The 27,829-nt window shown below is 43.6% G+C and overlaps 1 protein-coding gene across 14 annotated transcripts in view; it reads right to left on the bottom strand.

Moving 5' to 3' along the window:
• Window positions 1-2,645: 2,645 nt before the first annotated feature.
• Window positions 2,646-27,829, bottom strand: part of LOC147438910 (SEC-C motif-containing protein / OTU-like cysteine protease family protein) — a 46,957-nt gene continuing 21,773 nt past the window's right edge. For 3 of the 14 annotated variants that reach the window (XM_086484866.1, XM_086484863.1, XM_086484873.1), the window contains 8 exons: window positions 26,741-26,890; window positions 26,594-26,655; window positions 26,081-26,165; window positions 25,883-26,005; window positions 25,746-25,790; window positions 3,800-3,985; window positions 3,634-3,728; window positions 2,646-3,547 (listed from right to left, as the gene is read on the bottom strand). In XM_086484866.1, coding sequence (XP_086340992.1) covers window positions 3,415-3,547; window positions 3,634-3,728; window positions 3,800-3,985; window positions 25,746-25,790; window positions 25,883-26,005; window positions 26,081-26,165; window positions 26,594-26,655; window positions 26,741-26,890 — 879 coding nt within the window. In that variant the 3' untranslated portion in view covers window positions 2,646-3,414. Of the gene's footprint in view, window positions 3,548-3,633; window positions 3,748-3,799; window positions 3,986-4,536; window positions 6,871-25,745; window positions 25,791-25,882; window positions 26,006-26,080; window positions 26,166-26,593; window positions 26,656-26,740; window positions 26,891-27,829 lie in introns of those variants that run through there. The other 11 variants (XM_086484869.1, XM_086484868.1, XM_086484874.1 and 8 more) reach the window with 10 other exon arrangements.

Raw genomic sequence — 27,829 nt, forward strand, 5'->3', positions numbered from 1 at the left:
AAGAAGATGATAGGATTTGATATGGTAAAGAAGAAGACTTGACAAGAATGGTTTGAGCTAGAATAGGGAAATTTTAATTTGACCCAAGAGGGAATCTAATGCATTGGGAGGAAGAATATGTATCCTCACTTGAAAGGACCCATTCCCAAGAGATTGAAAGTGATAATTCAGGTGGGGTCTTGACAAGCGACAACCTATGCAAATGGTAAATGTGTGGAGATTCTCTTCAAATTTTGGGATTTGTTTTCTACATTTTTTCAATGAAAATTGTTTTCATGTATGGAAAAGAACTAACCTCAGACTTCCCCTAATGCATGCTAATATGATAAAGAGTAGAGGAGTCAAAGTAAGCTACTGATCAAAGTCGTCAGCAAAGAAAATCGACATAGGCAGACATGAAGTAGGGTTAGACTCACCCTATTCTTGAATACAAATAGATAGTGAGACAACCTCTCTTGAGGATGTATTGATACGCCACATGATGAGAGGTTCTAGACAAGGATTCAAAGATCCGATTGACACACAATCTTGGAGTTCTACTAAGAGCATGAGGATGGCAATCAGGAACAACTTGAGGTGCCTTTGGAGTATCTAGTTCACCATTAAAATGAGGTCCTCTAACAGTAGGCACTATTGTGAAACAATAGGATATGGATTCTCCTTAATTAGCATAGGAGTTTGAATATTTGATGGGCTTCGCATCACCATCGAACGTTCCATTATCCATGAGGTTACGATCTCATTTTTATGCTTCAAGTGATGGAGATCTCTTGATACTTTCTTAAGGGATGGTCCATTATGTTTTGGCATCTTGCAGTATTCTTCTACATAGGGAATGAAATTTTCAATCCCACAAAGAGCACCTTGGGCAAAGATCACATTGCCATACAAGAGTAGAAGCTAGTGATTTTTGAACCTATGGACAATTCGCAACTCATGATGTCCTAACATGCTTGAATTGCTAAATGTGCTTTCATTATTTTCCAAAATATATAAGATAACTTAGATCAAGTATAACCTCAATTACTCTGATAGATTTGCCAAAACAGTTCTCTATGTGATGAAAAAGCCCAGAACTTAATTGTGCATGCCGATTTTGGACGTATCTTGCAATAAGTGCATTCCAAGAGATGGCATCATGTCAAAAAGCTAGCAAATGACTTGTTCTTGGAAAGTATACAATACTTGCATACATTTTTTATTGTTCCAAGCAATCCACAATCACAAAGATTGTATCTTTCTACCTTGCCCGTGTAGTGTTAAACCCATTGTTTGAAAGTGGGGGTCTTCAATACATAATCAAGATTAGGACGTTTTCTATTCATACTCACACAAATAGGGGAAGACTTAAAAGTGCTAATGAATATCCAGGTTAAATTGCATTATCCTATCAAAACAAGAACAAAAGATTGTGTTATTAAATTTTAATGGCATTTTCTAGGGAAAATAGTGTCTTAACTCCCCACCATCACAAGAAGATTTAAAATTTTCTCATGTAGGAAAACGGAGTCTTTCTCATTGTTTTTCATACAATGCATAACATCATGAGCTTCTGCTCTAGAGGCACCGCATACCTAGCTAGGTACGATTGGGGGTAGGGGACCGCCGCCCCCCATTTTCTCATGTAGGAAAACGGAGTCTTTCTCATTGTTTTTCATACAATGCATAACATCATGAGCTTCTGCTCTAGAGGCACCGCATACCTAGCTAGGTATGCGGCGCCTCCCTCACAGAAGCTCATGATGTTGAGGTAAGTCACAATGTGGGAAATATTGTGAGAAGTTGTCCAAAACTTCTTGTGCATGCTTATGCATGGTCATTTACTTACACTTGAACATAAATATGTGATCAAATATCCTACATAAGGAACACAAGCATGCAAATCATGTGTTGATGGATGACCTTCTCTATGCTCACAAAAACTGCATGCCAAGTGCATGATTCATGTTAGGTGGCAAAGGTTATACATACACATGTTGTGCAGTTTACCACAAATGAATACAATCGCCTTCCATTAAATGATTCACTTTCCAATTCTTAGCTTGCAGCTCGCTCAAGTAGCGACCAAATAAGCATTATGCCAATGAAAATTAAGCCCGAGTTTTATAAGATTCCAAAGCTCTGCTTGTACCTCAATTGGATGATCACCAGTTATACATACCTACAATACAATAGAAAGCCCAATTTCAAGCAATTTCATGATTCTTTTTGTTGTTCAGCTAAGGGTTCTCGTGCTAAGTTAGTATGGCAAACACAACAGCATAAAGCCTTACACCTTTCTCCACTTGGTGGTATCCTTGCTAATGGACTGCATCAATGTTGAAGTACTCGTTAGTTTTGTACCCATTATTGACAGATGGCGTGATAGTCTCCTAGGATGATCACCGACACAGTGGCAACATTTCTTCAGAGCCGAGAAATGCTTAATTTTCTTCAGCACCCATTGAAACTCCATGGTATGCAAAGATGTTGGACAATTAACTTCAATTGCCAAAGCTTTTGAGATTGTTAGGCTAATTATAGAGACACGTTACTTTTCGTCTCCAGACTTCGACTCTCACTTCTCATGACAACCAGATAAAGTCAAGAACCCTTCCGTTGAAGCAATAATTTGACATAGAAAAAATAAAAATTTTGAGATGTTATTGAGTAAATCAAATTTCCTTCTTTGTAAATAAACCACATAAAATAAGGATATAGAAGCCTGAATGAGGCTGAGGTAAACAAAACAATCCCCTAGCAATATTGCCGAAATGTGCTATAAAGTACATGTTGCCGTTCGTGGACAGCACGAAACAGACTGCAAATTCATAGAAATCTCCATGAAGGATATTACATGCTGATGGAGAAAAAAAAGATACTACATGCTGATGGAGAAAAATGTAGGGCTCCACATGAGATTTTCTCAAGTGTACAGAAATCCTTTACACCCAATGGAACAAATGCTAATCGTCGACACCCAGGAACACGTCTTTATTGTATGGGGCGCATTTCATGCTTTTGCCGAGCACCATTCCAGAATACTCTAGTTTATTACTCAGAAGATGTAGTCTCTTTCCTCCTGTTTGGCATGCATGAAAGCGACGCCTCTGGTCAACATAACCTGTTTATCCGTGATGCGCATCTTGAACTTGTCTTTGCTTTAGAGCGCACTCAGACAGACCTTCTCAAAAGAATTCTCCCATCAATATACGAAGAGGAGCTGAATTCCATCAATTTTGAAGAAGATGGCTGTCCAACCCACCAAGAGTAAAGACTATAGGGTTTAACCAGAGCTTTCCAGCAGTACCAAACCAGTAGTGAACTTATATCTTTCTTCAAATGCATGACATAAGAGGTGGATCAAATCCTCTATTTGACCATGTGGGTAGCAATGATGTGATACCTGGGTAGATTGACCATAGTCCTTGGACTTTAGATGCACAAAAAACCCATGTCTGGTGGTTCCTTGGCAATCACTGGTTCCGATTCTTTCTGTATCCCACCTTTGTTGTTCCGAAGCTTTTGTTTCCTTGCTTTATTGCTCAATCCCTCAATAGCTGAGCTGCTGCACAAAAATCTCATAAACATTCAGCATCCTGCAACGTGACCTGCTAGTGTGTGGCAGTAAAATAGTGGAAAGAAACTGGTCACCTTGCCATTGCCCTTTGTTTAGGCGTCGCTGCTCCACAGCAGGCTTTGTACTTCTTTTTTGAACCACAAGGGCATGCTTTGTTCCTAGCTACTTTCTACACAAACAAGTTGTAGCTACTTTCAACCAGACAGTTTTCCAGGCACACAGACCAAAATATAGAGATACCTGAACTTGCTGTGATGGTTTATAACTAACTGAATCGCCTCCATTATCCGCATTCACATCCTCTCCAATTTCTGGCCCCATCATCTTTGAAGGAGCATCAGGATCCTGCACAAGGACAGCTTTGCTCTGCTTATGTCTTCCTTGGAGATGAATGAGCCAGGGATCTAAGTGCATGTGTGTCAAAAACTGCGCCACTGACGATGTCAGATCATACGTGTTATGTTGTTTTGCAGGTACCTTAATCAATTTCAAGTTTCAAGCTCAACTACGCCATGAAAGAGGGATTCGGTTCACTCCTATTCCTAAGATTGTGCATATACACTGCCGCCAATTTAACAATATGGCACCAACTGATTAAGATTATGCACAAAATGGCTCAAAAATGGCTAAGTTGTTCGTGGGGTGATGTCCTTGACTATCATGGTATGCCTACTATCATCATTGATTGAATCCAGTAAAGACACATGGAAATGTGGGAAGAACTTCGAAGTTTTCATTTTCTTTTGCATACAGTCATTGCTGGGCGATCAAAGAGTACAAATTCAGATCACAAGCAGTAAGAGGAGCACTATCTTCCTTGAAGAGACATGCATGTACTGACATGGTACACACCCTTTACAGATAAGGTGCTATTTGGCTACATTTCTTTGTTTTCTTTCTTTTGATAATTGCCCCGTGTGTGTGTGTGTGTGTGTGTGTGTGTGTGTGTGTGGTCGAAGGGGGGGGGGGGGGGGGGGGAGGATTTGAATATACATCAACGTCTCTTAAAGGCCAACCTGGCCCATGAGACCGATCAAGGTACAACTGATGATGATATCTCATCGTAGACACACTTTTCTTTTTTTTCAAGTGGGAAACCTCGAAGCGAAGAAAACCCACAATAAAGAAGAGGTACACCTGATGATGATATCTCATCGTAGACACACTTTTCTTTTTTTTTCAAGTGGGAAACCTCAAAGCGAGGAAAACCCACAATAAAGAAGAGGTACAAAAGACGGAGCACCATGAGGCTCCGAAAACTAGAAACAATCAGAGTAAATCCTATAAGCTTCAAGAGAGATGTCTCCCACATCATAAGCAAAGTATAGTGCTAGTCCAAGCAAAAATTTGAGTACAGGAAAGGGTAAATTTCCAGGGCATGAAACATCTGAGCGTTACATTGATCCCATATGGTCCACATAACCCAAAATCTGCCCCAACTGAAGAAGACCTCAAACAGAGACTGACGGTTGGAGGACTCCAAAAATCCAGAACCGTCTGTGAACGATTCCGCAGGGGAAACAAAGGCACAGAGCATAGGACGATTGATTGATGAAAATCCAAGAGCAAAGACAATCCCAAAGTAAATGTGTAACAGTCTCATCAGCCCCATGGCATCGGACACAAAGAGAGGAGGCAATTGGCCGCACATGCAACAAAGTACCAAGCGGTAAAGCACCCACCATGCATCGCCATAAGAAAATGCGCTCTTTGAGAGGTAGGTGATTCTTCCAAATGCGAGACATCGTTCTTTGCCACCACAACTAAGACTTGGAGAGTGACCACAGCTGATTTCCATGAGACACAATCCAAGCATCAGACTGCAGCAAAGCATAAATTGACCCAGCCGATATGCAATCCAACCTAGCATGGGCGAGACGCCAATCGAAAAGCCGAGAATCCCCAAGTAAGGGAGGCACTAGGGAGACATCAACAAGCAACTGCTGAATGTGCTGCCAGAAATGTCAATAATGAGGTCCCAACTCGTAACGAAGAGCAGCAACAGGAAAGGAAAGAATTTGCCCCAAGTCATCCACCACTAGATCAATCTGGCAAACCCCTTTTTGCGAAAGAAAGTATGCTTGTCGAGAAGAGCACTGAACCAAAGTGGACAGAACGCTTTACTCCAGTGAATGCTCTCTAACCGAAGTGAATTACCTTGAGCGGCAACCATGCCAAGACAAGTACGATGTAACAACTTTCCAATCAGCAACAAGGGACAAAGTGAAGGTACATCTCAGAATATGGGCATCAAGCTGCCCAAAGATGACATCCCAATACGAGGGATGCCAGTGACCAAAAGAAGGCGTGACAATCCTGCTTCTCCCATGCCATATTCATCATAACCAATAATGGCTGCTTAAGGTAGTCCCAAAAGATAGGAAAAATTCGACAATAAGCACGCCCAACCAGGAGATTTCCATCTACCCAAGTTCCGCAAACTTGCATGCAACTCGCAACTTCCAAATTTTGTGTCTGTTGTATGGCAATGATGGGAGCAACATGCAATAGAAAAAGGTTGTGTGCTTGTCTAGCTTCTTGGGTAAGAGGGAACGGGGCTTCAAAGATCTTCCCAAAGTGAGCAACTAAAGCCTCTGCCAACTCCTGTGGAGAAGACATCCATTCCCTGGAGGAAAGTTTCTCTTTTGATGTCTTGAGATCTGCTTGAAGGATTGTTTGGAGGCACAACCTTTATCAGCAAAAACGTGTTGCCTTGCACGAATCTATTATTTAGCCAATTTTCTCTCATCATTATGTTGTATAATAGTGCGAGCTGAAATTAATGCATTAAGTTTAGCCTCCGAAAGTGAGAAAGAATTAGCCATATGCGTCAATTGTTGACATGTATCCTTTGCCTGCTGAACATTGCCCCGCAATAGAGACATATAGTGCTTGCCATAATCACTAACAACACACTTGAGACGCATAATAAAACGGAACCATGCAACATCCATACCTATATGCATCTGCGAGATCAGAGGAGCGATTATATCCATAATCATGTTACAAAATAATTCATTGTGTCAAATATGCATTATTGGCATGCAACAGCCGTTTCCTGGGCAAAGAGGCAACATCTTGAGACTGGTAACGTCAAACATATGGAAGCATAATCTGAAACTTGAAAGGCATCAAGTATAATCAATCCTCATATCACACAGAAAGGCATCATACTGTTGCCTATGAAAGAGATACCAATGGTCAACGCGAGCTCGATAGGAGGATAGAAAATTGTGTTGGAAAGTGAATCTTGAATCTCCATCATGTAAAAGCGGCCACAAGTTACAAGAATGCATCATATGATCCCATGCCTGATATTCCACACACAACATGTGTGATTGGTCAGTCGTATTGTCTGCAGGGTTTAGCGCATTGTTAAAATCTAAACAAAGAAATGCAATAGAACGTCAACAGTACAAGGAGATATCACTCCATAATCTTGCACGATCAGTAGAGACTATGAAAGCATATACCCCTCCAAATTCATAGACTTCCCTATTAACAATACATTGAACCACCATCCGCCTACCATCTGGGTCATTGTAAGCAATAGTTGGTTGTAACTCATGCCGAACAAGTATAAGCACTCCCGAGTAATTGGCAATGCCTGCATAAGCTATCCAATATCCCGCAAAATAAGATGTCTGACCAGCGGAATGACGCTGATTATGCTCTTGAAGAACTACCGCATCTGCCTTACATGTATGCACATAGTGTCAGGTTAGCCTCCACTTGTCATGATTGCATAACCGACGCACGTTGTATGAAATGCATTTCAAAGAACTATGCATATTATGTGGTATGTACAGAGGACAAAGGAACCAGTGAATTAAGTGTTGGTACCCATTGGCACATCCTCGTCTATTGAAGAAGCAGCTATAGGTACGTCACAAGGGCTAGAAGAGATAGACTGAAGGGCACCTGACAAGGAAGCTGGTTCTCTTGTAATACGAGCGTACCACCTTATCCCATGCCTCCACAAGAGACCTTTCGTCATTATAGGAATGAGATGCAGTCTTCAACGGGGGCACATAATTACGGGAAGAAGCTAGAGTTCGAACCTTAACCGTCCTGTTGCGAACGATCCAAGCATCTCTTGTTGTGTCCTTGTCTTCACCTTTTTTCTTTGTCTTTTGATACTATGGAATGAGGTGTAGATACCAATACCTGCTTCCCTTTCCCTTTATCCACAGAGGAAGGCGATGTTGAAGTCGAAGCACCATTGTGTCTAAGTTCCGAGGAGAACTTTGGGGGAGCGGAAGGTTGTGGAGGCGGTAAAGTTGAAGGAGGAGACTGGAGGTGCGGCTCCGGACATTCTAATTACATATGACCAAATTTACCACAACGAAAACATGAGTTGGAAAATTTGCCCCATTTCAGCTTAAAAGTGTGTTTCCCTACCAATGAGTCCAACCTAGGAGGGCAAACCACTTTTCCCAACTTGGCAGCCAGCAACGGAAGAAAGTGACGCCATGTACGGGAAAAATCCACCACCACCACCCATACCAGGCATTTATGTCGAATAAGACTCTGATAATCCTTGAGTGATACAGAACACTGCCAAAGCTATGATACCAATGTAAGGTGCAGCGGAAGTGAATGTTGAACTTTGCTCAAGATGAGTGCTCTGAAATGTACTCAAGGTTCCTTTTACTTACGGAAGGGAGAGCCTTCCGTTCCTTTGGTGAGAGAGTGCAAATGATCACAAACAAAGTGGCAAACACTGTGAATGAAGGTGCTGAGACTGAGAGATAGAGTAAGAAGAATATGACACCAAAATGTTGTCAAACCCTCCTCCGAAGGCCCCACTCTCTATGGCGAGAGTGGTCTACTATTGATTGCACAAATCTCTACAATGCTTTGGACTTGCCGACGATGTCGACGACGATGAGGACGACGACGAGACGGGCTGAAATCTGAAAACGCTAATGGCTGAAATCTGCAAATCTTTATCTGCTGAATTCTGACTCTATGTCGGTGACAATGTCGATAGCGACGATGCGACGACGCGCTGAAAATGCAGAGGCTGAAATCTGCATTTTTCAGGCTGAATCTCCAAACTACGCTGGATCTGACCGTGCAGCGAGGATCTGCTGCGAGAAGGTGAGATCTGCGAGATTTGGGGGTTCCACTGCGATGTCTGACTGCTGAAAACTGAAAACGCTGATGCTTCTTGGGGTTCCGTTGCGGAGAATCTGCAAAACGTTGGATGGTTATGCTGATGCAAAAACGCTAGGGTTGAATGTTGTCTTGCTGTGGAAATCTACTAACGCTAGGGCTGATCTGCTGTTCTGCTACTGCCGGGGCTGATCTGCAATGCAAAACGCCAAGACTGGTCTGTCATGCAAAAACGCTAGGCCTTGCTTGTTGCAAAACGCTAGGGTCTGCTCGGGGATCTTGCTGAGAAGGTGCTTGTTGAACAAGGGTGTTCCTGCTGCCTCTTCTCCTTAAATACACTAGCGATGGGTTTTCTTATATATTGGCTTACTGAATTTGCCCTACCTAGTTCCCAACAAAATTTACTTAAAAATAATAAGTGAAAAATGTAGAAAATAGGGAAAATAGATCTATGCACTTTAAAAATGCTCATGATGGGTTCTCATGGCAGTCTGATGATCATGATGTGTGCAACCAGAGGATATGCATCTACTCTAAGTGCCTCGTCATGCACGGTCTGCGAACAGACTCACAAAAGTGCCAGAACACTTCCTAATCTAACTGAACTGAACCCATGTCATGAAGTAGCTTGTCCACGTACACATAGGGTTAGATGTGCACGTGGCATCCCCTCCTTTTCAAAGTGAGGTACTAGTACCGAACTGTATGACGTCGAGGGAGATCGCCAACAACGTCTAGAATCCTAAAAAGGACTCTTCGCCGGCCCACTCTGATACGTGGGTCATGCGATACTTGAGCTTTGATGAGCGCGCCGCGGTGTGTGCAAGTGATAGAGCACGCGAAGATATGCAGTGTGTGTGCAAAGAGGGGTGGCGAAAGCTAGCAGGAGAGGAAGCGCTAGCAGAACAAAGAGGGAGAGAGAGAGAGAGCTCACGTTTCTGGGGAAAACTCATTAAGTGAGTTTTGGGTTTTCCCACTTTTATTATAAGTGACCTTTAAAAAATGTGTCCAGGTTCAATATGAACCTGGACAAAGTATAAAAATGTACAGAAAGGGGTTATTTAGGCCTTTAACCCAACAACCTCCCACTTAAAGGCATAAATGAAGCCTTTAAGTTAACCAACTCCCACCACCTGTATGCAATGCTCATGTTGAGCCTTAGCAAGACTTTTGGTGAGAACATCTGTAAGGTTATCCTGTGTGTGAATCTTAGTCAAGGTGACTAGACCATCCTCCAATACCTGTCGTATGAAGTGGTATCGCACATCAATGTGCTTTGTCCGTGCATGAAACATGGCATTCTTGGCCAAATAGACAGCACTTTGGCTATCACATCCCAAGACAGGAGTACTAGCAAGCATACCAAGCTCTTTGACAAATCTGCCCAACCATATGGCCTCTTTAGAAGCCTCAATGGCTGAAATATATTCAGCCTCAGTAGTACTCAATGCCACAATTTTCTGCAGTCGTGAACACCAAGAGACAGCACCACCAGCAATAGCAAACACGTAGCCACTAGTGGACTTCCTGGTATCCAAGTCACCTGCCATATCTGCATCACAATAGCCCTACAACTTCGAGTCACTTTTGCCATAGCATATACACCTAGATTGTGTACCTGATAAGTATCTCAGAATGCATTTCACAGCTTCCCAATGTGCTTTGCCTGGATTGGACATGTATCTACTAACAACTCCCACCGCATGGGCAATGTCAGGACGAGTGGCAACCATCGCATACATAAGAGAACCACAAGCTAATGCATAAGGGATTCCCTTCATAGCATTCATTGCCACGTCATCCTTTGGGCAATCGGCTTTGCTAAGTTTTGTGTGTGGAGGTAAAGGTACTCCAAGTGACTTAGCTTCAACCATGTTAAACCTGTCAAGTAATTTAGCAATGTACTTTTCTTTAGATAAGAAGAGCAATTTCAGCTTTCTATCTCTCTTGATTCTCATGCCCAAGATGTACTCAGCATCACCTAAATCCTTCATTGCAAAAGCTGAATTTAGCTGACGTTTAAGAGCATCAATGGTAGACTTATGCTTCCCAGCAATCAACATATCATCTACATATAGCACAAGGATTATACGACTTCCATCATTATCCTTCTTTGTATACAAACAATGGTCTGAATGGCTGCGTTTAAAGCCTTGAGACAGCATAAAAGTATCAAACTTTTTGTACCACTGACGTGATGACTGCCTCAAACCATACAGTGCCCTTCTTAGTTTGCATACAAGTTCCTTTCTATCAGGAACTACAAAACCCTCAGGTTGCTTCATGTAGATATCTTCATCAATGTCACAATGAAGAAAAGTTGTTTTTACATCCATTTGATTCAATTCTAAGTCAAGCACTGCAGCGAGAGCAAAAAGGACACGCAATGTCGTAAGCTTTACAACAGAAGAAAAGATCTCTTGAAAGTCAATCCCCTCTTTCTGTGCATACCCTTTGGCAACTAACCTTGCTTTATACTTGGGCTTTCCATCAACACATTTGACCTTGTAAACCCATTTGTTAGGAAGAGCCTTTCTTCCTTTAGGCAATGGCACAAGATCCCAAGTATTGTTTGCATGCAAGGATTTCATTTCCTCTTGCATTGCAAGCTCCCACTTACTGCTTGACTCACATGTCTTTGCCTCTTTATATGTAAGAGGCTCTCCCTCATCTGTCAACATAACATGATGCAAAGAGGGGTCAAAGCGCTGTATCAACCTTCTGACACGAGTAGACCTGCGTACCCAATGATCTACATTCTCACGCACAGGTTCTACATCAGGAGGCAACTCATTTTCAGCATGCTCATGTTGCTGAAAATCATTTTCAGCCATGACAGGTGGCTGTCCATCCTCATTTGGAGCATCTAAATCATGTCCTACCTCTTCTGGCTCAAGGTTAACCGGCTGATTATCAATTTCAGCTTGCGGTAATGCATCCTGAGGCTCTTTTTCAACATCAATAGGTGGCAAGAGAGGCTGAAATTTGACCGATTTCTTGTCAATTTCATAAGATGTAGTATTTTTCAGCAATTTAGCCTCATTGAACACTACATCTCGGCTGCGTACAACCCTCTTAAACTGAGGCAACCATATCCTGTAGCCCATTTCACCCTCTTCCCCATAACCTAGAAGAGTCCTTGGATGGACTTGGCATCTAGCTTTGTCCTCAAGTCATTACGAACATGGACAAAAGCCTCGCAGCCAAACACTCTCAAATGATCATAAGAGGCAGGTTTGCCAGACCAAACCTCCTCTAGAATGTCATTTTTTAGCGTACTGTTAGGAGAGTGATTGCATACATAAACTATAGTTTTCAAAGCCTCTCCCCCAAACCCATGAGGGAGATTAGCCGTGGACAACATGCAACGCACTCTCTCACATAAAGTACGGTTATACCTCTCAGCCACACCATTAGAAGATGGATTATAAGGGGCTGTCAACTCCCTTTTAATCCCATATTCTTCGCAATAACGTTGAAATTCAGCAGACGTGTACTCCCCCCCATTGTCACATCTCAGACATTTAAGCTTACTACCCTTTTGCGTGGTCACAAAAGTATGAAACCTCTTAAATGCATTAAATGTCTCACTCTTATTCTTTAACAAATATGCCCAGCCTTTCCTAGTGCAATCATCAATGAATGTAACAAAGTATGATGCACCACCAAAAGACTTAACAGGCATTGAACATACATCGGTGAATTAAATCAAGAGCATTAGCTTTGCGCGAGACACCAGAATAATAAGAAGACTTCTTTTGTTTACCATACAAACAGTCATTACAAAAATCTAACTTGGTGCCCTTTACATCAACCCTCTTCAAAGATAAGAGCACATCAAGTCCCTTCTGGCTCATATGGCCAAGTCTTTTGTGCCACAACTCCAAATGAGAAGCAACTTCGGCCACTGCAAGAAACTTACCAGGCAAAGCTTTGCCATGTAAATAGTACAATGTACCACTCTTGCATCCCTTGACAATGAGCATTGATCCCTTAAGCAACTTCCATGAACCCCCAGCAAAAATGGTTGTATAACCCTATGCATCCATCTGGCCAACAGACAATAGACTCTTCTTGATGCCTGGTACATACCTTACATCTTTAAGCATAAACTCTTGGCCATTGTTTAATGCCAAGCGCACAGTGCCCATTCCTTCAATGTCACAAGCATGGTTATCCCCAAGGTAAACCTTGCCATACTTGCCTGCATGATAAGAAGCAAAACACTCCACAGATGGAGTCACATGAAATGAGGCACCCGAGTCTACTATCCAAGACTATGTAAGGCCATCATTTGCACTTAGCAATGCATCAATGACATCTCTACGTGAGATAAGCATGTCTTCTGCATTTGCTACAACAAAATCTGAGGGGCATGAAGCTGCAACCAAGATCTCCTCACTGTCGGATAACTCTGTGATAACCACACTAGGGGATACATTGACAGTCTCCGAATCCTTGGAGAAGGTACCTGCTGATTTTTCCCCTTTCTTATCCTCTGTCTTCTTCTTCTCCTGTGATTCCTTCTTTCTTTCCTGCTCTTTCTTGAAATACCTGCAATCTGGCTTCTTATGGTCTTTTCTGCCACACTGGTAACAAGTCACATCCTTATCCCTAGACTTGCTTTTGCTCCTGTTTTAAGTCTTGGTACCTGTATTTTGCTTTTGACTTCTGCCTCACATTGTAAGCAGAACTGCCACCTTCCCCACCACTAGACTTGCGTCTAATTTCCTCATTTAAGATGGAGCCTCACACTCCATCATATGTGAGGTTGGGGCTATTACTCAAAGAAACCACAAGCGTTTCCCAAGAGTTTGGCAAAGTCATCAACAAAAATATGGCTTTCAACTTGTCATCAAAAGGTTGAAGCCCAGTATCCTGTAGCTGACTCATAACACTGGTGAAAGCACTTAAGCGCTCAGAAGCCGACTTGGCTTCGTCAAGCATCATGTTCACCAGTTTGCGCATCAAATGCACCTGATTCACAGGGGTGGCATTCTCATAAGTGGCCTTCAACTTATGCCAAATTGCATGTGCAGTGTCCAAGCCCTTTATGTCCACCAGAATGTCATCGGTCACAACCATTTTGATATAGGCCTTTGCCCTCTTGTTGAGCTTGGCCCAATCCTCATCCAGCATATCCTCAGGCTTTACAGCCAAAAGGACGTCCTCACAATCCTTGAGGAACAAAATCCCCTGCATCCTGTCCTGCCATAGGTCGAAACCTGTACCGTCAAATCGCTTGATTTCCATCAAGCTCTTGGCATCAGACAACGAGGAAGTAGAGGCCATTTGCACGGATAAAAATGAAGCAAAAAGTGTCTACACAAAATCTGAAAATTTCCAGTGATCACAATGTACCGCACGTTGCATACAATGTGCTGAAAATTTCAGCAATTAACAAGTATCCCCAATGCGTACTTGCATAAATCCACAAAAGGCGTACATAAACCTCAATTTGTGTACATAAAAACAGTCCAATTCTGAATTTTCTGCAAATTTACTGTTTTGGCGCATCAATTTGCATCAAATGGACTTGTTTTGAGTGGGAAAAGCAAGGGGCATTCACGGGAATCGATTTAGAACACCTGCGTTTTGCTGTTTTGACCTGTAATTTTCTGGTTTTTACCTGTTTTGACCTAATTTCAGCCTGTTTTAGGCTGTTTTGGAAACCCTAATCACCCTAGGTGACACCGGAAGCAAGGGGCTTCGCGATGAAAGCGGAAATTTGACGTGAGAGAAGCCTTTCGCCTGCTGTCCAGCCTCCTGCGCAAAGCTTCTGAAACCCTAATCTAGCTCTGATACCAGTTGATGAGCGCGCGGCGGTGTGTGCAAGTGATAGAGCACGCGAAGATGTGCAGTGTGTGCAGAGAGGGGTGGCGAAAGCCAGCAGGAGAGGAAGCGCTAGCAGAACGAAGAGGGAGAGAGAGAGAGCTCACATTTTTGGGGAAAACTCAATAAGTGAGTTTTGGGTTTTCCCACTTTTATTATAAGTGACCTTTAAAAAATGTGTCCAGGTTCAATATGAACCTGGACAAAGTATAAAAATGTACAAAAAGGGGTTATTTAGGCCTTCAACCCAACAAGCTTCATAAAGGTCTGCAACGCTTGCTTCTTTGGGCTGTGCTGAAAGCGATACAAATTCTTATGTGACTCCTTCAATGCTTCAACTTCGTCTATAGTCATGCGTCTACCTTCTTCAAGAATCTCCGAGGATGAAAATCACTTCCAACACAAAAGCATGAACATACCCATTCCATATAAAGTGACTGGAAAATTTCTATTCTTTCGAAAAAACTATGCATGAAATGCAGATGAACAAAGTAACGGAGTGCCAAACCGTTCATCAAATACACACAAACAATGGAATCAAAACTTGCCTTTCTAATCTAAATCAATCAATTGTGGAAAATCACAATGGAAATACCGATGCTTGATGCTTAATCCTTCTTGTGCTCTTTCAGATACTGTGTCATGCCAAGGAAGAGACATGGAATGTGAATTTCTTGAATGCAAACATTTCATCTTTTCATGAGAAATTCGCATACATCCGTGCTCATTCATGAGTGAATCGTGTTCATCGTGCAATATGGCATGACTATGAAAAGGATCACATAAGGATGGTGACTAAAATACAGGAAAGCATCACGAATGAAACACTCGAACAATGTGTGCTGACTAATCATTCAAACCCATAATACTTCATGTGGGGGTTCTTTGGACCTTGACTCAAGAGCCAAGATCAGTTCTTCGTGATCAATCGAATCTGCAATGAGGTTAGCTTCACTAGACAAAGTAACAACTAAACCATCACCCTTGTGAACAATCATAGTTTCTTCCTGCAAATCATCATGCCCGTGAATAATCACATCTTGATCATGCAAATCATCATGCTTATCATTATCAGGCAAATCATGTGTGTCATGCTTTGGAAAAGAAGAAACTGAGAGAGTCTCCTTCTCCGGATTCTTTTCAATCTTCGCATGCACATTAGAAATGAGAGATGAAGAATGAACAACTTGCTTCCACGAATGACAAGGGGAGAGTCACTTTTGGCATTGAAAGTGAACGTATTTTCCGCCCAATCAACGAGAGGGTTATGCTCACGAAACCATCTAATGCCCAAAAGCATATCACATCCTGAAAGAGGAGAGACTACAAATTTTATGCGGACGGACACTTGTTGAACGGTGAACAAAACATCAAGGCACTCTTGCGTGATGAGAGAGTTCATACCGGGAGAGAAGCCTGACACCTCGAAAGGAGATGTCTTGCGAATCTCCAAGCGGGCTCTTTCGACAAGAGAGTCACTAATCAAATTATGCATACTGCCTGGGTCAAACAATATGACAAAACGCTAACCCTTCACATGACATAACACTTAATGAGAGACTCATCAATGGGAGGATCATGAGAGACATGGTTCACACTCGTGTGCTCATTTATTGTATTGACAGAGGTAGTGGGTTCTGTGGGTTCTTTAGATTCATTAGAGTCAAGCTTAGGACATGTTCTTTTTATGTGACCCTTGATGTGACAACGAAAACAACGACCTTCCTTAGAATAAATGCTTTGCTCTTCCGACGTGATGTATCCTCCTAAAATTCCTTGTTCTGCTTTTTCATCTGCAGTGAGCTTAGGTTTAGCAATTGTGTTAGCTTTACCCTTAGGTTTCTTTGGAGAGTTCTTTCCTGCGAGACTATTGGAAGATTGGTTAGAAGAGTTACCGTTCTTACCATTCTTACAGTTCTGAGGATTCTGAGAAGTTTGAGAGGTACTTGTGGAAGTCTTGTTTTCCTTAGGCTTTCCCTTGTTGTGCTTCATCTCATGTGCGAGAGCAATCGCTACCGCCTTGTTGAGATCGATTGGGTCGAGGACTTCGACATCAAACCTGATATAGTTGTCCAACCCGAAAATGAAAGCCTCCTTGCGCTCATCATCTGATTTACGTAATTGGGTGCCGAGCTGCAAAACACGATTAGAGAAAGACATAACTAACCATTTTGCTTGAGACTGCACCAACCGTCTTTCAACCGTGCTAGGTACTGTAGTGGCATAAAGCGTGCCTTGAGCTTGTCATGGAAGTCGGCCCAATTGAAAGAAAGGGGCGTGCCTTCCTCGGCTTCCTCTAGGTGCGCGGTCAACTGTGCCTCTTGCCATGCGTGGTACCAATTAATGGCATCACCGGCAAGGTACATAACTGCCGTCAAAACCTTGCTATTTCCTGTCTTCTTAGTTGTCGCAAATAAGCATTAAATTGATGCAACCAAGAATGAATAATCGCAGCATACATCTTACCATCATACTTACTGAACGTGATCTTCTCTGTGACGGGGTTGTTGGAGTTCGAATCTCGGCTTGCGCCACTTGATGAACTACCAACATCTTTGGCCGGCTCGGGTTTCGAGGTGAGAGCCTGTCGGACCAACTCTTGCATGCATTGATCTCTCTGCACCTCACGCTCTGCCTCCAAGGCCCTCGTCTGTCTTCGGCCGCCAAGCGCGCTTGCTCACGCTCACGCTCCAAGGCAACCTTTCTTTCTGCTTTTCTTTCTTTTCGTTCATCGCGCTTGCGTTTCAAGGCAACGCGAGTCACTTCTTGCCGTGCCATCATGTTCATCATCGTTTTGACCAAAGCCTCCATAGGATTTGGTGCAAACCGTGACGTAGATGGGGAAGGGGAGGGTCAGAAAAACCTCCTCGTGGAGAAAATTCTTCTTCACCTTCTTCATGCTCATCACCTTCATGCAAAGTATCCATTCCGCTTCGGGTGATGACCATACACTGAGATCTTTGATTCTTAAGTTCACGAGGAACTTGGGTTCTTGTGGGTCTTGGGTCCTTGGGTTCTTGAGGTTCTTGAGGGTCTTGAGGGTCTTGGGGTTCTTGAGGTTCTTGCGGTTCTTCTTTCGCTTGCAATATGTGTTAGAGAAGGATCTTCTCTTCACCCGAGCTCTTCTCTTTCCTGCGGGCGCACCCCTTGGCGGCCTTGCGTTCACACCAAAGTTGTTTTTTCTCACCTCACATTGATTGGCCGGCTGCTAAGTGCACGGTCCGCTCTCAATGAGTGAAAAGAGGAACAAGGGGAGGCTGGACAAGCCCTTCTTTCTTCGATTTCCTGTCACTCTTCAAAACACGATTAGGAATCGACACGCCCAAGAGGACTTGGGTTACGTGCGACCACAACAAGCAAAAAAATTATTGTGGTTCTTTCCTTGAGTGATACAGAACACTGCCAAAGCTTTGATACCAATGTAAGGTGCAATGGAAGTGAATGTTGAACTTTGCTCAAGATGAGTGCTCCGAACTATGCTCAAGGTTCCTTTTACTTAGGAAGGAAGAGCCTTCCGTTCCTTTAGTGAGAGAGTGCAAATGATCACAAACAAAGTGGCAAACACTGTGAATGAAGGTGCTGAGACTGAGAGATAGAGAGAGAAGAATTACGACACCAGAATGTTGTCAAACCCTCCTCCGAAGGCCCCACTCTCTATGGCGAGAGCGGGCTACTATTGATTGCACAAATCTCTACAATGCTTTGGACTTGCCGACGATGTCGATGACGATGAGAACAACGACAAGACTGGCTGAAATCTGAAAACGCTAATGGCTGAAGTCTGCAAATCTTTATCTGCTGAATTCTGACTCTATGTCGGTGACGATGTCGATAGCGACAATGCGATGACGACTTGCTGAAAACGCAGATGCTGAAATCTGTGTTTTCCGGGCTGAATCTCCAAACTACGCTGGATCTGACCGTGCGACAAGGATCTGTTGCGGGAAGGTGAGATCTGCAAGGTTTGGGGTTCCACTGCGATGTCTGACTGCTGAAAACTGAAAACGCTGATGCTTCTTGGGATTCCGTTGCGGAGAATCTGCAAATCGCTGGATGGTTATGCTAATGCAAAAACGCTAGGGCTGAATGTTGTTTGTTGTGCAAATCTGCTAATGCTAGGGCTGATCTGTTGTTTTGCTACTGTCGGGGCTGATCCGCAATGCAAAATGCCAGGGCTGGTCTGTCATGCAAAAACGCTAGGTCTTGCTTGTTGCAAAACGCTTGGGTCCGCTAGGGGGATCTTGCTGAGAAGGTGCCTGTTGAACAAGGGTGTTCCTGCTGCCTCTTCTCCCTAAATACACTAGCGCTGGGTTTTCTTATATATTGGCTTACTGAATTTGCCCTACCTAGTTCCCAAAAAAAGTCACTTAAAAATAATAAGTGGAAAATGTCAAAATAAGGGAAAATAGGTCTATGCACTGTAAAAATGCTCCCGATGGGTTCTCATGGTAGTCTGATGATCATGTTGTGTGCAACCAGAGGATATGCATCTACTCTAAATGCTTGGTCATGCACGGTCTGCGAATAGACTCACAAAAGTGCCAGAACACTTCCTGATCTAATTGAACTGAACCCATGTCATGAAGTAGCTTGTCCACGTACACATAGGGTTAGATGTGCACGTGACACGGTGTGTGCTAGCTGTCTCTACACATGTGGACCAGTTGTGCAGAATACATAGTTAAATAGTTTTGTTGTTTTTGTACATAGAAGTGTCGAGACTTCAAGGAGTGAGTTGGTGCTTTAAAAATAAGAAGAAAAACTAAGCTTTTATCAGCTTGGGGTCGTGACATATTGACCTCTCTTCATCTTGGTTTGAGGTTTGGCAGCCATGTTGTGTGCAATTCCCTGTGGTGCAGCTAGTCGAGGGTAGACTATGCACTACAATTCCTTGCTTGTACATACGCAAAAGGGCAAGGTTTTCTTCAAGTTTTCCATCAATTCTTCTCAGTTTTTTTGACGAACTTTGTGGGTTTTCAAATTGGGCTTAATTTGGATGGGTTTTGGTCAAACTATGTGTATATATGGGAGCGCCTATGGAGTCTCTACTAGCACATGGAAGGGCGTTTGAAAAGAAGTGAAGCCCTTGGTTTTATGAGAAAAAGTGCAGAGATTTTCTTTGTGTTTTCCTACTTTTTTTCTTTGGTTTTCTTGATCCCTTTGCTTCCTTTGATGCATCCAAGTATAGTGGGAGTTGTAGCGGTGTAGAGGGAAGCTAGTCGAGGCTAGTCAAGGTTGAGTTGTGAGTGAGGCTGTCAAAATTTGTGAGCGAGGATCAACCCACATTATCTTTAAAAAGTTGTTCTCTTCATCCTCTTTTCTTCATGTTGGTTTGAGCTGTTGTAGAGGTCAGCGCCCCAATCCTTCACAGCGTGTTGAAGAACAACGGTGACATTTCAAGCAGGGCATCTCGAGCCTCACTATCTGCCAACAAGACCTCATAGAATCCTCAAGCCCCAAAACAAACTCCTTGAACCACTTGACCTTGAGCAAAAAATCCACCCATTGTCCCACATCCTGTGCCATAGGCATTTTGCCAGGAAAGAAAAGTATAACTACCTTTAGCGCATATTGGGCGACAAGATCTTTCAGCTGTTGAGCGAGAATGAGGACTTCTTTCTCAAGTTTCGGACCCTCCCAGGCCCTACAGGCATCTTCAAAATCTTTGTGCAAGCATTCCTTGATGTGTCAGCCGATGAAGAGTCCATCGCTTTGCGTCGCTTGTAGATGCAAGGGTTATCCATCAACAAGGGTTATCCGTTAACTAGGAGCCATCAACAAGGGCCTAAACCTTGCTTCAGCCGGACATAAAATGGGCAATACCCAAGAAGAGTAAACAAGGGAAATGACTCACGGCCGGGCACCGCCACAAAGGAGTCCTCTCCCCCTAGACCTAGGCGGAAAACTCAGAAGCTCTCCCGAGCTCAGTGGCTATGTCCACTAATATACCTCTAGTAGAAGTGGGAATTGAAGTCTGTTGTGAAGCATGCTCATCTAGCTGCTGAGTCCCTGCTCTAAAGAAGTCAGTGATCTCCCTCTATGAATGTCTCCCACTACTTGGTCTCCTCAAGAGACTCTCCCTGTGTCTGTGCAGCTCTAGCAAAAACAACTCGAGGCATCTTTGATCCTGATATCTCATGACTCTAGCCAACGGTCCAAAGCCCTCTCTAAATAGACTAAGAAAGCGACCTCGGATCTCGTAGTATACCGGACAATGACAAATGTGATGTAACTCTATCTCTCGCTCTATATGACACAACTGGCAAATCCTGGCTTCTGCTAGTACTCTTCTAAATCTTCCAATCTCAATCTCTAGCTCATGTAATGATGTGCGCATCTAATCAATAGCACATCGTATCCCGTAGGATAAATGAGTGTCCATATAGGCGGGGCTGATTACATATCCATCCTCGGTTAGTTGGAGAAGATGCTCTCTATAAAAAGCCATCTTCGTGCCCAACTCTTGTATCGGCTGTATCCATATACTTCTGGTATCTAGTTGAATCAAATCCTGACGTATAAGTCTAGTAATCTCTATCCATGTGAGAGAAAGGGAGGAAGGAGCACTAGAATGGAGGGAGTCTATCCATGTTGAAGCCATGTAACTGAAACCATGATGTCATCTGCCCATACCAGCATGTTGTGTCCCCCTGTAGCGCTAGTTGTCGGGATGACTCAAGGGCTAGCCGAGCATATCTGTCTCTGCGGAGGTCCCATATTATGCATGAAGGAAACTGATCTAGTAAGGGCCTCAACTACGAGAGAAGGCGGCAGCTAGCTCAGCTCGAATAATCTCATGTGGCACTGAGGCCTTAGCCCCGAATCATCCGAGAGATCATAGAGACTAGAGGCCTCTCCATACATTTCCATCCATGAGTGCTACAAGATCTGCCCTGGTGGTCCACTGAGGGTCCCCAAATCTGAACCCCATAAGAGCATAGCTGAAGCCACTAGAGTGTCAAAAAGCCACAGCTTCGTTCGAGGTTCCTGAAACTGAACCTTCGAACACATCTTTTCTAATCCTCCCAAGGCTGCATAAGCTCTCGTCAATCTAGTCTCTACTGCTCTCCTCAATGAGAACACAAGTCCACTAAAGACTACCCCAAGATAGGTGTACCGTCTCCTGGCCATATGTAAAGTGGGTGCTAACCTCCTGACCCACTGTGGTGTGGTGTTAAACACCATACCCTTGGTTTTCCCAGGTTAACAGACAATCCACTATCGTGGGCAAATGTGTACAAAGCATCTAAATGACGCTACATCCCCTTCGGGGAGTCGGAAATCAACACAATATCATCAATATATAACAATAGTGGGATCAATGTCCCTGCCAACTGTGCTCCTCTATCACCATCCCTCTCAATGTAGTCAGCAACCTCATCCACATACATGTCAAATAGTGTAGGAGATAGCGGGCAGCCTTGTTTCACCCCAATAGTGAAGTGAATCAAATCAGAAATCTGCGTAAATGCCCCACTACTGACTTGTATAGAGCTATGATCCCCCAAATCAACTCTTTGGGTACCCCCATCTCCTGTACTCTGCGCATTAATCTAGCTAGCTCTGGGCAATGTATCGAAGGCTTTACGGAAATCCACAAAGCAACAATAGAGCCGTCTCCCACGTGATCTCCCCTCCTCAATAATGGCTCTGAGTGTCAAAACATGATCAAGAGCAAAGACTAAAAGAGATCTACCAAGGCATCATGATCATATGCTTTGCTACCAGGCCATCGTGATCATATGCGTAGGTGTCTGTGCTAGTCGAGCTGTGTTGAACTAGAATGAGACAATAAGCGTTGTGAGCGGGATGAAAACACACACAGCGCCTCTATAACGACCCGACACACACTCTTGGAAAGATACACACACACACTATGGGGCACCACTCGGCTTAGACAACACACCTGGCCGAGACAGGGAACACACCTCTGGAGTGAGAGGAGAGAAACTATCCACTTGTCCACCCCACACAGAGACACACACACACACACACACACACAAAAACTGAGCTCAAAAGAGGAGAACTTCTGATGTTTAGATACAAATGAGCTTGGGCCAACACCAATGGGGCAAACAGCTCACACAATATGGGTAAAAGATACCAGATACAATCACAAATTGGAGAAGAAGCTTCACTCACCGGAGAAGATTACACAGAAAAACAGCAGAAAAAGAGTGAGAAATTTGGCAAAATGGATAGCGCCATCGCGTCCGGAACGGCCAACAACCCCAGTCTACAATGTCAAAGTGCTCAAATCCGACCTCGGATGAGCAGTTTACGGCCAAAACAGGCTCCAAAATGAGCAAAAACACACCTGCGGCTGTTCCTCCTCTCTTCTCCACGTTTTTTCTGGTCTTCTCTCTCTTTTTTCAGTTCCCACACCTAGCTTTATTAGTTGGGCACCCTTGGCCTTTTAGATGACCTCAAACGGACCCCGAACAGGTCAAAAACTGACCTCGCAGTGCATAGTTGTCACCTTTTTGCATCATTCGCACACCTGGCACTCAGCTTTTTTCCAATAATGCATCTCACCACCACGTGAAGTGGCCCCAAAAAGTGGTCCTAATGATGACCTTTCTGCATAACTCTCACAAGAAAACACCCACGTTGTGTCCGTCCTCATCTGCGTGCAAATATTGACCTCGTTCGCCCTCCTGACGCCACTAGATGCCATCTGACGCACCTGCTGACCTCACGTCGTCGGCCCGCGGATAGCTTCCTCGAGAAGTTTTACGCGCTACCAACTCCTCCTTATTGTAGAAAAAACACACTAGTATTGGTAATAGTGAAAATCGATGCACTATGTACATGCTGTCCTATCTGTACACATGTGGGCCCTACATAACCACCTGGCTCTAGAAAATGGGCAATCCTTTATTCGATGCACCATGCATGTATATGTACATATGCGCAATCCCTTGCTCCAAAAAACTCCTAACAGCGTGAGAAGAGCATGATGTACTGCTACCCTAATAGGCCTGGCCCGACTGTAAAGTCCTGAATAGAGGGTATGAGACTGTGTTGAGCCAAAACATAATCCATTGTGCTGGCCCCATGTCTATGAGGAAAACAAGTCAACCCACTTGACGCTGGAAATCTTTGGAGGCCATTCAAGATGGCCAGTCCATGTGCAGTCCCCAACTCTGTCAGACATCCCCCATATCGAGTGTGCTCTTCATCTTGCGAACACCTGGCCAGTCCCATATCACTAACATTTCCTCTGAGGTATCGTAGAAAGCTGTCTGAGACTCGCCAGTCCTAGCATTAAAGTCTCCCGGAAGAATGATATCTCCATCCCTAGAGAACTCCCATATGTCCTCATCCAATATCATGATGCATAATAAGATGTACTGGGGAAAAATAGCATATTGCAATGTAGAGTAGCCTCCCTATCCCCGCTCTCACTCTGACCCACATATATCTAGGTTGCAACTCCTCCCTGAATAGGACTACCATACCTCCTGACCCCTGTCTTCTATGCATTGATCTCACTTCTTGCCTACAAGTAGTTTCCCAATGGTATCCCGTCACTCTAGGTAATGTGCCACCAGGAGTCTGATGCGTTTCTGAGTAAAAAATAATGTCTCTTCCCTTAAAGCTATCCTCAAATGCGCCTACATCTAGCTTCATTGATCCGTTACAATTCCATGCTGCCATTTTTAGGTTGGCCCCATTAGGTCTTGCATCGTCATGCGGTGTGTTTTTCCAGCACCACTACTCTCCCTCCCCTGTGGAAAGCAATTTTCCCTTTCTCCCTCGCCACCTTGATCTCTAGCATCAACTCTTACATGTGTGCTACCTGTATTAGAGTGAGGTCATCACCCAAAAATATCCCAGTTTGCTTGAGTGTTGGTCTCTTCTTCAGGAATTCCTTCCTAGCTTCCAGTGTAGGGAAACGTATGATGAGTGCTCTTTCCTTGGGCCTTCCTTTCTCATCACTTCCCTTCTTGCCAACTCTCCAAGCACCTTTGTGTGTGGGTTCAGAAATACCCATGAGCTTTAAGAGCTCTTGCACTTCTCTACTTTTCCAGTGTCTTTGAGACCTGTAACACACACATGAAGGGCTCTAGTCTTTCTCTTTTGCATAGTGGATGTCGGTGTGGCTCCAAGCATCTTATCTTTTCCTTTCTTTGCGTCCTTGATCCACTTTTCAGCTTTATCAACCTTCTCTTGTGTTTTGAATAGGTGCTCCGCCCAAAAAGAGGTTGTTCGTGCCTTCTGCTCTTCCTCTTCTCGTAGAGTTTTCACCTGCTCCTTAATGCTTTCGAGCTCCTTTATCATTGAGGGCTGATTTTCTCCCTCCTTTGCGGGAGTATTTTTGCAAGCTGCGAGGTCTCCCCTAAGTGCTTCGATCAATGTATCCTTTTCATTCATGCATTCTTCCATTTTTTGTTTACAAGATTCAAATGTAGCAAGTGCATCCTCTAATCTTTTCTCCATCATACATTCCATTACGTTCACTTCTACCCTCACAATCGTTTGCATTTCGGCCTTTAATGATGTGTACATCTCGTCACGCTTACTAATCATCTCTTTGTCCAATTCTTTCCTCATATTTGCATACATAGCGTTTTTGTAAGTTTCTGCATTGGCATACATCTCTTTTTCAATGTCACCCCTCAAAAGGCTCAGCTCCGCCTTAATCATCACTTGTACCTTTTCATACATCGACTGGTTGGTCCATCCTTGGGCACCCCGCGTGAAGCTTGGCATAAAATACCAGTACCAAAACCCTGTAATAGCCAGCCCCACCTACGCAGACTTCTACGATCGCACCAACCCCCCAATGAGAGGGGGTAGAACCACAGCCAGCAGAGGAACAAGCATTGTCGTTTGGCAAGCTGCCAATAAAGTCTGGCGCAGGTGCAGTTGCTACGTTTTAGGGTTTGCACACTGCTCTGTGTTTCGCACACTGCTGCATTTAAGGGTTTACGTACCAGGCTGGGGCAGGTGTAGGTGCTCGTGCTGCTGTGTTTAAGGGTTCGCGCACCAGGCTGGGACAGGTGCCGGTGCTCGCACAGCTGTGTTTTAGGGTTCACATACCAGGCTGGGTTACTCATGTTGTACTGAAAGCTAGATGCCCTTCACAATCTGTTGATACCTTTTGAGGCTCTACGCTCCCCAAGGAATGATAATAAGAATCACTGAGCACTCACCAAGTCTACAATCACAAAGACTATTATATACCACTCATAGAACAGAATGTAAGAAAACCACAAGGAGAGAAAGTTACCGAGTCTGATATACTCTGATTGCAGATGTTCTCAGCATCATCATCCTGACAATTCAAAACAAATCTAATAAGGGGAGGAGCTAGAGCAAAGCAAGAGTCGACGAAGATTCACCTAAATAGGGAGAATTGATTGTTACCTTCTCATATATTTTCTCTTCAGTAACAAGTGTCTGTGCTTTCTTCGAAGTTGAATTGTCAGAGGGATATCTCATTCGGGCAGCCTTGCCCTTTGCATCTTTTCTCTCCTCCATGACTGGCGTCTTCATAACAAATATATAAGATTTTCGCCATAATTATGAGCATAAGAAACTTAACAAGGGCTTTGATTCACCTACCTCAAGCAAGATAGATTTTGCAGGGCCCCCTCCACTATCATCTTTTCTTCTTACACTGTTGTAATGCTCGCCGTTGTGATATGATCTGTCATAGGAAGTTACAATTTTTCATTCCAACGGTTCAATATTGAGACATGTAGAACCCGAAAAAGAGACCAAATGATTGAACAACCTTGATGTGAATGCCCAGCCACAACTTTACTAGATTCGCACAAACTGTTACAGTTCATACAGCATTTCTTATTACATCCAAAAAATTCATAGAATGCTTATAAACCACCAAGCCCCTTACAAACACAGCCTGCCCTTTTATGGAAATGATTTAATGACTTATCATAAGGCATTATACATAAGGTATATCAATCAAGTGTAAATACTTTAACCCTGAACACCTTTCTTTATTGTAAATACTTACAAACGGATGCATCGGGCTGTGACGCTCGATACATAAGGTATATCAATCAAGTGTATATACTTTAACCTTGAACACCTTGTTTTATTGTTAATACTTACAAATGGATGCATCGAGCTGTAGCCCTCGAAAAATTGTAAATATGCCAGCGTGGAGACGAAAGCTGCACATATTTTGGAGGACAAAAATTTGAGAGAGAAGCCAAAGCCATAATTGTTCTGAGAAATTTAGGCAAGGGGACAACAAACCCGGTGTATACAAATGTTTGTATGTGTAACAAGCGATATCACCTGCAGCTCCATGTGGCCAGCCCAAGTACTTGTTTCTCTCATGTTCTTGCAATAGTCATCAAAAGGGACATCGTCCTCTAGGAAGGGCTCATAGTCTTTCTGATGACCCTGCAAACGTCCAGGGAAAAAAAGGTTTTACCACAGCAAGGATTACCACTCCTGCATAGAACTACTAATCCACTAAAATGAGAATCATAGATGGACTCACAACTTGGCCCTTAGTGCCTGCAATGCCCTTAAATTGTTGACTAGAAATAGCAACTAGCCCAATAATCTGCTCGATTGACTTTAATGTCTTGCTTCCTCACATACTTAATTTAATACAGGGTGGCAAACAATGAGCATTTTTTTATAGTGTTTCCGTGAGTTCAAAATATTGAAGCTATTATCTCAGACAATGCAAAAACAATGCCAATAACTTCTCACCTCTGAGGATCAACGCTCGCTGCTGCTACAGTCGCCCCAGCCCCCCCCCCCCCCCCCCAAGCGCGCCATCCGAGATGGCGTCCAAGGTCATTGCGATGATCCCCCTGGCCATCCGAGCAGTTAGAGCTCATTTTCTACAATGGCGCCATGGATTCAATCCGGTTACCGATGTTCTAGTTGAGGAGGCAGACCTTCCCATCTCAATCTGCTTCCCAGGCCCGAGGAGAGAGTACCTTCCACTCCTTTCCAAGATTAGTTCAGAGATTGGGATTGTCTTGGAGACCCTCGCACGGCAGCCTCTTTAGCTGCCAAGGCAGCTAAAGTAGGATCCGTCCGCACGTACGGTTTCGTACGGTACGCTACGTCCGTACAGTGCGGTGGATTCATAATGTACTTTTTTTTTTTTGAGGTCCTATGCTATGTGGAGAAAAAAAACCCATTGCGTCGGCAATTTTTGGTTTGCCCTTCCTTAGCCTTATTTCAACGCCTAATTTTGCAGACATTTCGGCACAACTTTTATCTGTAGAGCACACACGAATGTCACAGCAGTGGTGAATATAGGAGGGTAAGCAGGATCAGAAACTCGTATGAAAGCTTTGCCTTGGTTTGTAGAATAGTGAA

The sequence above is a fragment of the Adiantum capillus-veneris genome, chromosome 16 (genome assembly GCF_014529385.1).
Source record: "Adiantum capillus-veneris isolate H3 chromosome 16, ASM1452938v2, whole genome shotgun sequence".
Classification (NCBI taxonomy): Eukaryota; Viridiplantae; Streptophyta; class Polypodiopsida; order Polypodiales; family Pteridaceae; genus Adiantum; species Adiantum capillus-veneris.